Source organism: Myotis davidii, unplaced genomic scaffold (assembly GCF_000327345.1).
Source record: "Myotis davidii unplaced genomic scaffold, ASM32734v1 scaffold159, whole genome shotgun sequence".
Classification (NCBI taxonomy): Eukaryota; Metazoa; Chordata; class Mammalia; order Chiroptera; family Vespertilionidae; genus Myotis; species Myotis davidii.
The window spans coordinates 3,687,254-3,700,987 of NW_006291231.1; the positions used below are offsets into that span (position 1 = coordinate 3,687,254).

General features: G+C 40.8%; 1 protein-coding gene across 1 annotated transcript in view; it reads left to right on the forward strand.

Moving 5' to 3' along the window:
* ZNF608 (zinc finger protein 608) overlaps window positions 1-13,734 on the forward strand; it is a 106,236-nt gene that overhangs the window by 41,466 nt on the left and 51,036 nt on the right. The window contains exon 3 of the mRNA XM_006764381.2: window positions 3,961-4,216. Within this exon, the coding sequence (XP_006764444.1) occupies window positions 3,961-4,216 (256 nt within the window). The remainder of the gene's footprint in view (window positions 1-3,960; window positions 4,217-13,734) is intronic.

Sequence of the window (13,734 nt, forward strand, 5' to 3'; positions counted from 1 at the left end):
CATTGTTTCTGAGCTGAGCACTACACTGAGCCTTCGCTTTGCATGAATTATCTCATTGAGTCTTCACTGTGACCTTATGTGAGTAATGTTATTCTTACTCCCAGTTCTTAGACCCAGAGTAGACAGGCAGCTTGCTCAGGGTCCCACACAGCAAGTAATGACAGGACCAGGATTTGAACCCAGTACATCCCCGAGGCCCACCACTATCAAGTCCAAGTGTAAGCTGCCTCTTCCCTTGAGGGAGTCCTTGTGAGAACTGTTGCTACCCTCTGTCTTAACTTTGTTAGCTGAAGAAATTATGGTTCAGTGTAGGGGAGCAGTGACCTGAGAAATCAGGGTGCAGTGGAGTTGATCTTCTGTGGAAAGCAAAAATAACTATTAGAAACTCTCTCAAATCCTGCTTTACATATGGTGCATGTGGTTTTGTGTTAGCCACCGTGAGATACACAAGAGAACTGAAACCTGTTGGGGGGAACATCTCCCACTGGGGGCGTTCACAGGCAGAAAGAGTTGGCCACATTGCATTATTTCCCACCCACACCTTTTTCTTTGTCCCCGAGTGTTTTTTGAGTGCCTGCTGTAAAGTTTCTGCATGTAGGAGGCTGCTCTTTCAAGCTCCCCTGGGCTGCCACTGGGGATAACTTATCGCCCCGTACAGATAGGGGTCACGTTTTTCTCTAGAATCAGTAAGTTGGGCTACATGACCTTCTACCTAAAACATTCTGGGGTTGTCTCCTGGGGGAAGTGGGGAGACCAACTCAGCTGCTGTGCCTGGCCAGGTCACGTGGGCTGAAGGGCGGCTAGGCCCTGTCAGTTGATGGCATGAGGAATGTGGGCTGAGCATAGCACATTCAATGATGATGTTAAGAGATCATGGAAATTCAGATATTTTCCTAATTTTTTGTATTGGCAAAAATAAAAAAAATAATTGGAAGATTTTTAAAAGTAGCAAACCTACCAAATAAAACATCTCGGGGATGGCTGTAATTCCCTACCCCCTCTCCCACGGTGACCTCTGGGGAAGAGGAGCCCCCAGCAGACCATGTGGGTGGTCTTTGTTCTTCACTCCAATTCCTGAAATCCCAATGGAAAAAAGTTTTCTTTCCCCCTCTCACTGGTCATGGTGATCCTGTGCCTATGTGAATGGCAATATTGAGCGACTGTGAGGAAGCCGGTGCAGTGGGAAAACTAAGAGAGAAATTCACTTGTAAAGAGTCACCTTTAAAACTCTATTACCTATTGCATTTTCCTATCAAGTTTAAGGGTTTTAGGCTGTTAGCACATTGGGGGACTGTTTAGGGTTAGGTTAGCTCATATTTATAGTCAAACTCTCTGAACCTTACTTAGCTTTCTCATTTGGAAACATGTGGGACAGGGCTCCAGTGTCCCTTCTGTGACCATCATGAACTAAACCTTTTCATTGCTTTGGATTGTGTTGATGGAAATAAACACAGTTAACTTGCTAGAAGGCCCAGGATACCTCAGTCTCTCCCTACAAACCGTCTAGATTCTCTAGAAATTTGCTCTTTGGAATTACATACATATCCCAAATAGTGATAGGTTACCAAATGTGAGTGTCTGTATGCAAACGTAGTCAGAAGCTGAGTTATATGGATGTAAGGACTTCGTCTAGAAATTGTTGTGATAGGATTTGTCATTAATATTAGAAGGCCAAAAAACACATTGTCCAGTTGAGGAAAATGGGCTTCACTGAGGTTAACTGATTCTCCAAAGTCACAAGCTTAATCAGTGTGTCAGAGTTGGGGCACGAGTCCTAGTGTTAACATGCCCTGTCTCTGTAGCCTCTCTTGTCCACATTTCCCCACTGTGTCCTGATCAGAGAATGGATGCTCTCCAAGGCTCCTCACCTCTTTTGTTTTATTTCATTTTCTTGTTTATCCAATTTTTGTACAATTTTTTTCTCTTGAAATTAATGAAGACTGTCAATTAAGTGATACAAAGAATAGTTTGAGAATATTGTTCCACTTAGCCTTTTCAGTTTATATGTGTAGCATTAAATTACAGCCAGTTTACAACTAACTATACAAATTTACATTTTGTTGGAAACATTGGGGAAACAAGTGCAGTAGCTAGTTTATAAGTTTCCTTGCTCTCTTTTTCTCTTTTAATTCTAGAAAGCTCTTCCAATTACACGCAATCTTTTAGTCATAATAAAGACGACAAGGAAGCATTGGTTCCCCTCACCCTTAAATTTCCTCCCTCAGAACTTCTTTCTTCATTTGTCAGCTCGGTTTTAAAATAGGAACTATCAGTGTGAACTTTGATCCACATTAAGCTGCATTTACACGAAAGCATAAATCACCAGATCTGGGGCTTGAGGCTGTTAAATGCTTTTCTTTCTTGGGCTCTGTGATCAAGAATGAAGAACAATAAAAAACATGGAGCAAAAGAAGTTTTATGGCAGCTTTGAGAGCAGGAAATTAAGTTTCTTTAACATGCAGTTGGATGAAGGGCTGTTCTATTGCATCTTGGATCACTCAGGCAAGTGAACGTCATTTTATCATTTTAGTGAAATGCAAACTGTAGAAATAGCTCACACAGTTATATGAACAAGGAGGCCACACAGATGACTGCTTCAGCTGTTGAACTAGGGAGCACATTTTCTTATGTGACTTATCTTGAAATGCACTCTTGCATATTTTTTTGAAAACAACAAAGACTATATAATATTATGTCTGTACCCAAGTGTCGATTTCTTACAAAGGCTAACTTGGAATATATGTACAAAAGACTGACCTGGCATTTTACCAAAACAACCATCTATGTGTCTTGTTATACATACAGCTTTCTGGCCCAGCTGATAAAACATGCAAGGTGTTGTTCCTGATATGTAGAGGGTGTCTGTGTGCAACATGAGGACATAGAGGACCTGGAGTCCTGGTGCAGACATGCGTTTTGCATGTGGCTCTTTCACATTTGATAACCTATCAGCAAGGCCAAAGCTATTGTGTAGCAGTCATAATAGTTGTTAAAATGTGTCCAGTGAATGGATGAGTTGGTTGGTGACCTACCTATTTAGTATGTGCATAGCCTTTGGTTTCATTTTGGCCAGATGCCCAAATGTTTTGAGGTGAAGAGCTCCTTTACTGTTCTCAAGGTAGGGGTGCACAGGAGTCATGGTATCACAAGGTCTTGTGCTGGCTGTCAATTTCATTTTCTGGATTAAAGAGACAGGGCTGCAGAGTCTCCGTTGAACTCATCAGGGATCTATCTTTACAAGTTCAACCACTAAAGGACTTGTGCTTTGAAGAGACTGAAATTCTGTCGATGTTGGGCACATTCATTTGTTTCTCCGTTTATGTGAATTCTCCTGAACTTTGCAGTAGAACACTTAATTAGGAGTTGATGCTTAATAAATACATGCTAATAATATCCAGTTTATGTGTTTCAGTGTGTATATAATCAAGTTTATGTATTTTATGTATTCGACGGAGTAAGTGAATGTATTTTAGTAGTGACTTTAATTCATTATGATTTATAAAGTACTTTGAAAACAATTTTAGTCCATTTCCTCTGCTTAGATGTCCAATGAGGCATATATGGTGGTTATTGGAATTTCTCCTTTGGAAAATACTGTCATTTTGAAAATAAGATTTTATTACAAGTGGTAAATAGTCCTAATTTTGCAGAGCATATTTTATTCACATCTACTGAGGCTAAAGTTTGTCTGTTGGTGAATTTAGAAGGACACGAAAAACCAGGCTCATCTTCAGGAAGCTAGAGCTCTGATAGTTGCTTTCTTTGGCACGAAAAAAAAAAAAAAAGAAAATGCTCACTCTTATTCTGCTTTATGTTTTGGCACCATTAAAACGCTCAGAGCATCTTACCATTGCAAGTGGAATTTGGAAGGGTGATGTATTTTAGACGGGATGTAAACAGATTGCATTGAAAAGAGCTCACAGCAGCAGCACCACTGCAGTAAGCCTGTCTGTCTTTCAGGTTGACCCCCTGTTTACAGTGCCAGCGCCTCCACCGCCGATTTCCAGCAGTCTCACGCCTCAGATTCTGCCCTCCTACTTTTCCCCGGCTGCACCCAATATTGCAGCCCCGGTTGAACAGCTTTTGGTGCGGACTCGTTCCGTGGGTGTCAATACCTGTGAAGTTGGAGTAGTGACAGAGCCCGAGTGTCTCGGGCCCTGTGAACCTGGGACCAGTGTGAATTTGGAAGGGATCGTGTGGCACGAAACAGAAGAAGGTAAATACAATTTCTTTTTATATATTTCCTTGTGCCCGCTTCCCTGTGATGTGTTTTTGTCCACCTGTAAGGGGAATTTGCTTTGTGGTATTGAGAGAGGAAAGAAAAGTGGTTTTTCTGCTCTTTGGATTTTTGTTGAAATAACTGTTTGTCTTTTTGTTCATGACTGCTTTTACTTTCAGAATGACTCAGGTGTCCCTGCGAGTGGCTTTTCACTGTAAGTGCAAACAGGAGGGACTGTGAGAAGCAGGGGTGAGGGTTCCCCTTTCCCCTAAGAGGTGCCATGGAAATCAGAAAGTGACGTAGATCTCGAGTTTCTTTTCTTCTTGGTGTGCCAACTGCTCTGTTTGTCTTGATGTGGTGTCTTTTGTGTTGTTGAGGCTTATATTTACCTTCTGAATTGAGCCAGGGTTTTTGCGTTTATCGGAGGCCGTCACCGTGATGTGGCTCTGGCTGGTGGGTGCTCAGGTGAAGCCAGGGTCACAGGCTTAAGCCCCCGGTGAGCTGGTCAGTTCTCTTGTATGGCCAGGTGGAGACCACAGCACCTTCCCTGCTGCGTAAGTCAGGAGGCCATCTGGCAAATGCAGTCCATGAGTCATAGTGAGGTGCAAGAGAAATGGATCAAGATTAATCTATCACTGCTACTGGGAACACAGATCAGACTTACGCCATACTGATAGTGGATCCAGACCCTGGTTGCCATGTCTGCAGCACATGATCATCCAGTACAGCGGGTTTCAGATGGCCTGTGTCATTAATAGAGGCCAACAGATCATTGAAAACTAGAGAGAGCTGTCCTTTGGGGCGTGGCAGAATAGAAAAGCGTAGTGTTTTTCACAGACCTAATAGAAAAGATAAGGAAGAAGCATGCCAGGCTGTACCAGGAGAACAGAGGAAAAGGAAGACACGGGGGAAACTTTTCCCCTCTAAGCTAGACTGGTCAACGAACGATAAAGGAGGTGACCGTTGTCAATATCATGGTCTTTTGGGAGAAGGGAAAGGACAAGGGTGAGGGTAATAAGAAGGGTCTGAGACTCAAAATCATCATTTAGGTTCTTCTATAACAGGGTGTAAAATTGAAAAAATGAGGGCTGAAAGTTAAAGGGAAGAAAATAAAATATATGCAAAAAAAGGCTGAGTGGATGGGAAAAGGGACTATATTGGGAGTAATTGTTGGGAAAGAAGTAGTTGAGAGAATAGTTAAGAATATCGACAAGCTGGAGAATGAAAGGAGAGAATAAAAATAATGAAAATCAGATGACAGGTGTAAACAATTATCTAAGGCAGAAAATAGCTTAAGTTGTTTTAAGATAGAAAAACAAATTCTTAGAAAAATCTTTGAGTTTTACATATTACATTAAATATAGTCTTATAGGACATATTTCATCATTAGATAAAACATGTGTAGATAGTGTCAGTAAGGATTAAAAAAGATTTAATTATCTAAGAAGGAACCAGAGATGGAATGAAAGCAGTAGATGTGAGGAGTTCTCTGGTTTGCTCAAATGGAAGTGATAGTTAAAATTTACTTTTGGCTTTAAAAAATTGGGGGGCTTGGGGGGCTCCTCCTCCTTTGAACTTTGAACTGGGAAGCCATTTAAAACAGCACTGTACAACCACATTAGGGGGGATTGATATAAGAGGAGCGGGAATTAAAGTTTCCCCAGCCCTCTTGCCTGTTCAGACCCCATCCAGTGGGGGGGGTTTCCAGGTGAGGCGCAAGCTTCTCTCATTGCCTCTCTGTAGGCTGTGCGAATAGTTCGCCCCCCTTAGATTTTCCCTAGAGCAGAGGTGACATCCAAGGGCTTCAAACTGGTAGGCGGGTGTGAAATGTATAGAAAAGGACTTAAGACACAATAAGGTCACAGTTCATTCGTTTAGGTGCTGATTTTTCAGGAACAGAGAAAAGATTTGGAAAGAGTAAGGGCTGTACGTTTCCGTGAACTTGAAAGTAAGATTTTCTTCTCCGTACTTGGATAATTTACTTGTTGGGGTGAAGCTTTGTCTTCCACTACGTACTTAGCTGTGACCTAGCGCTCGTCGTTTATTTATTCCAGTGTGAGCCAGGATCCAGTTCCTGCAGTGTGACCTCCCTGGGTGGTAGATGTTGTAAAATTAGCCACAGACTTTCTGGAACAGCTGTAAGGCTTGGGTTATTTTCCACTTTGCTTAGAAGTCTGCTGGGTTTTGACTTTTAACCTTAGCCTCTAATAAAAGATGGGATTGTTTAGAAAAAAAAAATGCGTTTAAAAACTTGATAAAGTTGATATGGAATTATGATCCTCGGCACATGGGCTTAAAGAGCTTTACAGTATTATTATCCAACATCATTATTATTGCTGTTACGTTGTAGTGAGATATATATATGTATATACATATATATATATATCCCCTCCATTTCACCCTCTTCTGAAAAATTCAGTCTCCTGAGTCTGGTGGACCTGCTTTTATGCTGTGATCCCTCCCTTCCTTTGGATGTCTTGCCACTCCCACGGCAGCCTGATGGCTGGGGAAGCTTTTCACACACAGTCATGGAGCTGTGGGCCACTCCAGCCTTATTTTCACATTTTCCAGGATTTGGAATGTATGAATGTTTACTGTGATGACAACAGGAGCTGGAGCTGTTAATAGAATCATTCTTGCTGAATAAACTAAACTTCTGACCTCCACAGACGTTAAGAACTCGTCTCAATAAAGGCCTAGGTCCGAAGATGAGTGTTTAATGTGCAACCATTTCCAAGAGCATTCCATTTGCATTTTCCCCTCAGTACAGTGTGTTTAAGGCTCTTGTACCAATTTAAAAATTAAACCATTTGACTGTTAATTTTTCCCTTTCGGGAAGGACAAAGAACAAAACAGAGCAAATGCATTTGGAGAGCTGAAGGAACTGGGTTTGGGGAGCAGGGGAGGAGAAAGTAAGCCATGTAGTTTTCTAGCGTGAGCTTCTTGAACAAAGAGCAAGTCGAGCAGTTATAAAACTGTCAGTAGCCTTTGACTAATGTCCTGTAGATTGAGTTGAATAAAATCTCTTCCCTGGTGTTGTCATTTGGAGGGTATTGTATAGCGTAGTGTTTTTCACAAACCTAATTTATGTGCATTCACGCATGTGTGAAGGTTGCATATGTGTGTGTGTTTCAAGATCCTAGAAATTTGGAGAGCTCCTCTCTGCAGTCTTTGGGGGGATATTGAGTGTTCTTGTGATTTCTTTGGATAGTGCTGGGGAACTGCAAGACTGGAATGTGAAATCCCCACTAAAGACCTAACCTTTTCTTGTGCTTGCAGTTCCTCGTTTGAGGGAGGATACTTCTAGTCACAGACACTTTTAGTCACAGACTTTCCCCTTCGTCGTCCTGCCAATGCATGGAGTCTGGTTGCTGAGAACAAACTGTGCTCAGGAGTAAAGTGTCCCCGAGCAGCTTCCTCTGGAAATCATTAGTGGGTTTCAGATCATACTTAATAGGAGAGAAAAACTATTACTGCATTTGGATGTTTAGTTATTCTACTCTGATCTTTCTACTTCAAGGTGCATGCATAGGAGCAATGATGTATTGTACACAATTACTCACAGATGTTGGAAAGAATCTCCTTAGCATTTCATTCCTGACATTTGGGACACACATGCCTATGTATAGTTATTTGCTTGAAAATTTGCTCTTTTTTGCGGGGAGAGGGGTAAAACAAAACAGACAAAACATGGTGTAGATAGCAATGTGTGTAAACACATATGTGTAGAACTTGGCTTTTAGTTCTTGTGAATGTATTTTCCTTTTGATTTTTATTGAATCATTTTTCTTATTGGGCCTATTTATGGGTTTTTTTTCCCCCTACAAGTACATACTTGGTGTGGTAGTGCCCATGTTCTCTCTGTCATCCCTGTCCCCTCCACTTTCCTATTGGTTAAGCAAAGCCACTGAAGAAACGGAAGCGAGAGAAAGAATACTGGTATTTGCCAATGACAACCTTTTGAACATCTATAGGTATTAGGATGGTGGTTCTTAGCTCTGGGCATGTGAATCACCTGGAGAGCTTTTATTTTTCATTTATTATTATTTTTAAAAATCTTTATTTTTGAAAGTATTACATATATCCCCCCTTTTTCCTCTCCGTTGACCTCTTCTAGCCCATTCTGCCCCCTACCCCAGGCCTTCACCACCCCATTGTCTGTGGCCATGGGTCATGCATATATACATGCAAGTTCTTTGGTTGATCGCTTCTCACCCACCCACCCTCCCCTGCCTTCCTTCTGAAGTTTGACAGTCTGTTTGATGCTTCTCTGTCTCTTGATCTTGTCATTTTTCTCAGTTTATGATGCATATATGCATACAAGTTCATTGGTTGATCTTTTCCCATCCACCCTCCCCTGCCTTCCCTCTGAGGTACAATAGTCTGTTCATGCTTCTATGATTCTGGGTCTATTTTTGTTCATCAGTTTATTTTGTTCATTCGATTCCACATATGAGTGAGATCATGTGATACTTACCTTTCTCTGACTGGCTTATTTTGCTTAGTCACCTGGAGAGCTTTCAGAACACACTGGTGCCCAGGCACCGCCTCCAGGCATTTCCTGGGCCTGGGTTGGCCGTGTGGTCTGGGTTGGAGACCTGACATTGGCATGTTGTTTCAAAGCTCCCCAGGGGATTCTAATGTGCAAACAAGGTTGAGAACCACTGTCTCAGGAGAGAGAAGGGATGTCCTGGTCCTTTGCAAGCTACTTCACATTTTCCCTTTACGGAATGACATGTGTTATCGCCTCATTTTTTGGGGTATGCAATGGAGAGAGACACCTTCCTACTTACCTCACAGGTAGGTACTGCCTGTCAGGATGCTGTGCTGTGGCAGGTGAGCATAGTTCTCTAATCACAGTGCTGATGAAAAAGAGGGTCCGGTCCAGCCTTGATCCTGAACGTGAACTGCACAGAGGTTTGGGGGCTTAATGAGCAACTAACTGGTCCCACTCTTCCTAGTGAATCACTGTAGTCAGGTGGACCTTCCTGCCCCGTTTGCTTCTGCAGTGAGCCAGACGCAGGTTTTGTGTGGTTTCTGTCGAATTATTTTTTTAAATAGTTCAGAAACCCAGAGTATTAAAGAAGTTAATGAGGTAGCAAATGAAGGGTTGTATTTGGAGAATCACTGGGGGTTTCCAGAGGGGACAACTTGAGATAGTCAGTGTGGTTTTTTGAGAAGATGTAACACCTGGTGTGAGAGGAGGAATGCTTGTTTCTGTGAGGCCCTTCCCCGGATGTGCTGCGTGTTTTCCAAGGAAAGAAGAGTGATCTTGGGGACTCATGTGTTAACGGTAAGTAACTGGAGAAGTAAACGGTGCTCTTTAAACCACCAGAGATCTCCTGTATCTCAAAGTCATAAAGAGAATAAATGTTTAAATGTGCAGAATAGGGGGTTTCAGGCTAATTCATTAACTGGCAAATGATTCTATGTAATTAATAACAGATCTAACATATGGTATTGTTATTCCTATTCTGCAGTATTTACCCACCAACCTTATTACTGACAATAGAACATTCCTTTTCAAATTTTGATTTGAGGAGAAATGAAATATTAATCCAGGCTTACTTGGTATTTTTAGTAACTGAGCATAGAGTTATTGCAAGACTCTACCAAGTGAAGTATTACTACTTATTAAAATGTTTCCCAGTGACTCACAAAAGGGGAGTAAGGTGCCCACTTTTGCTTTTGCATTTCATTACCTGCCACACCAGTGATGACTGTAACAGGCAGTCAGGGCAGACATTCAGATGACAGTGGATCAGCGTTTCCTGTCAGTACTGTGCTAAGTGGAGAGGAATCAGCCCCCATGTGTGAGCATGGCAGGTGGGCATGTTGTTTAATCATCATGGACTCCCGGAGGTTTTGAGGGGCTGAGAGAACCAGTATTTAGTGCCACTCTGTGTACCGGTCATGGACTTTGTCCTCAGTCTCCCCGGCCATCTTGCAGTGGTGGTTGCCAATGAAAGTGTGGATGGTTTTTGGTTTATCACCATTGGTGGCAGAGCAACTCAGGATGCACCTTCCAAACTGCATAAGGGCTGCCCATTTTCACATGCAAAGGGCAACCCACATAGAAAATGAAATAGTGTAGTTGCTTCGTTACTTAACACCTAATGTCACCACCAAAATATACACACAAATGACACAAAAGAACAAATGTTTGGTCTAAAAACATTAGGCTGAATCCTACCTAATAGTAGCTTATTTTTCAAAGTGACAGGAGGTGAAGTGATTGACCATGTGTACAGTGGTGAAACATTTTTTAAAAAAATAAAATTGGTTTAGGATATATGTTCTAAATACCTATGAAACATATCAGATAAATATTTTCTTTTTTAAGATGACTGAAACTAATGTTACTGGCTTCACAGAAAAATCAGAAAGTAAAACTAGAGGGCGGTATTCACATAGTGCACTCAAGGATTTGCTGGATGAAGGAGAGAGTGAGGAGGGGGAAGGGAAGGGTTGTCCATATCATTGTCCTGTGTTTTTTTAAAGATATTTTTATTGATTTCAGAGAGGAAGGGAGAAGGAGAAAGAGATAGAAAAATCAATGATGAGAGAGAATCATTGATTGACTGCTTCCTGCATGCCCCCTACTGGGGATCGAACCTGCAACCCGGGCATGTGCCCTTGACCAGAATCAAACCTGGGACCCTGCAGTCTGCAGGCTGAAACTCTGTCCACTAAGCCAAACCGGCTAGAGCTTGTCCTGGATTTTGCTTGGCTCTCAGTCCTGCCTGTTTCATGTTTTCCTGATGAGGTCATGTGGCCAACATTTGGATATGATGAGTGATTGTGGGTTTTGCTGGAAAACAAAACCATGGACAGTCACTTCACCTCCTGTCAATTTGAAAAATAAGCTACTATTAGGTAGGATTCAGCCTAATGTTTTTAGACCAAACATTTGTTCTTTTGTGTCATTTGTGTGTATATTTTGGCGGTGACATTAGGTGTTAAGTAATGAAGCAGAAAGCTTAAAACTCACGGTGTAAAGGCGTTTCGTTACCCCTTTTGTTGGTTGATATTATAGCTAAACTTATTCTTATATGTGAATACAGAATGTAAGACATTTGAAAACCAAAATTTTCTTCGGAATTAGATATACTAAAAGATTTAAGAAGTTGTTGCATTAGATTTGGGTGTGTGGTATTGCCTTGTTTCCTTTTTTTGTCTTTTCCCGGTAAAGGAGTTGGTTAGAAAATCTTGAAGAATTTTAATATACTTTGACTTTGAACTGACGATATATTTCCTAATTACAAAATACAGATGGTCTTATGTTTTTGCAAAGAATAGCTGTTGGCTCACCTGGGCCTACTGATTGAAGCATTTCATTGACTTTCTAAAAATACAATTTTTATAGCAGATTTATTGAGATATAGTTCACATAACATATAACCCACCCATTTAAAATCTACAATTCAGTAGTTTCTTAATGTATTCAAAGTTAGGCAGCCATCACCATAATTAACTTTAGAACATTTTCATTAACTCAGAAAAAACCCTGTACCCATTAGCAGTCATTGCCACAAAGCCCCAACCCCCCTTTTATTGATTTTTCACATATTTATCCTTACTTGATTCTTCACTGTTTTATGTGTAAACATGGATATTTCAAGAGAAATGATTGATTTGCTGAGCACTCACTCTGTGCCGGGCAGTGTGCCGGGCTTGCTCGCCAAGCAACGATTGCCCTAATCCCCAGGACAAAATCCAGCGTGCCCTATTACCGTCTATATTTTACTAAGGAAGATACACCTGTGCAAGGCAGGCAGCACTCCTGATGAGTGAATTTGAGTCAATATTCTGAATTTCTAACTACCATCACTCAAAAGTTCTTATGTATATCACAAATGGAAAGGGGGAGTAAGATGTGGGAGTTTTTATTTTTAATGCAGAATGATAGGAAACTCTTTACAGTTCTAGCATCTGATTCTGGCAGGAGTAACTGAGTCAGCCTCAGCTGGGTTGATGTATACAAACCCTCCCTTTGAGCACACTCTCCTCCTGTACGCTTCCCAAGTGCACACATTCCATCTGTTTTGCTCGCTTTGGGATCCCCAGCGCCTGGCAGAGTTAAGGGTGCCATACATGTTTGTTGAATGTTGAATAAATTCACAGAACAAAGTGATATAGTTTTATACCTGTTTAAGTTTGAGTAGCGTAGCTTTCTAGTGAAGAATATGTTGTTTTAAAATTCAGGTTGGCCTAGACAATCTGGAAAATATAGTTCTAGAAATCTACCTTGTCATTGATTTTTTTTTTAAATCCATTATAAAATCTGATTTATTATATTTTAGCTTCCAGCCTTGCTATTATTAGCTCACTCTCTACACAAAAGGAGAAATAAAATATTTGGTATGCTTTTTTCCTTCAGTCATTTATATCTTCAATATGGTTTTTATTTGCTGATTTTTAAAAAAAGAATACGTGGTCATTTTAGGACATTTTAGGGGTGAAGAAACCCAAGTAGAAGAAAAAAAATCTATAGTCTCTCTGAATAGGCAATCACTTTAATTTGTAAGTTTACTTCTTTCTCTGCTTTTTCAGTATGTTTTTTTTTTTTTTAAATGTACTTGAGGTCATTTGGTAGATTCACTTTTGAATATTGCTTTCTCTTTTAATCTTAACATTAAGACATAAGCATTTTTGATGTTTAAAACATGTTCTAAGATAAGACCATTGATAAATATTCTGTGGAAGAAATACAAGATTTAATTTAAATTCCTCTAATGATGTATATTTACATTGCCTTCAACTTCTTAGATACATACAACCACTACATAGTATATCTTTGTGCATGAAGTTTGTGTGGTGCTTTTTGAATTTTCTATTATTATGATAAGATCAGTTTTCAAGGAACGGAATTGCCGAATCAAAGGACACATTTTTTTAAAAAATTTAAATTCTTTATTGTTTAAAGTATTACATCTGACTCCTTTCCCCCCATTGACCTTTCCCTGGCCACTGTAGGTCCATTCATGCTGTTGAAAATGGTAAGAGTCCTTTATTTTTTATAGCAGCATAGTATTCCATTATGTTGATGTTTTTTAATCCACTCATCTGCTGATGGGCACTTAGGCTGTTTCCAAATCTTAGCTAGTGTAAATTGTGCTGCTATGAACATAGGAATGCGTATGTCCTTTCTGATTGGTGTTAACACACTGGTACACATACCGCTTAACTGCTTTCCCAAAAGGTTATGCTAGTTTCCGCTGTCCTGGGTGAGAAAGCCCTTCTCACTTAGCTTTCCTGACTGGGGAGGTTGTAAGTCAGATGCAGAGCTTGCGATGCCTGTAACCAGGGTGCTACCCTAGGTAGAGCGAGAATGAGACTTCCCCTTATAGCAGAAATCAGAATGGTTCAGCCAGAGAAAGCGAGTGTGCAAGCAATGTTCTTGAGAGAGCATGTGCTGGGCTCTGCCCTGGTGGCGGTCTTTGCTCTGGATCATAGAAAGGTTTAGATTTCACTTTTGCTTGTGTCTAGAATGACATTTTATAACCCCCCCCCCC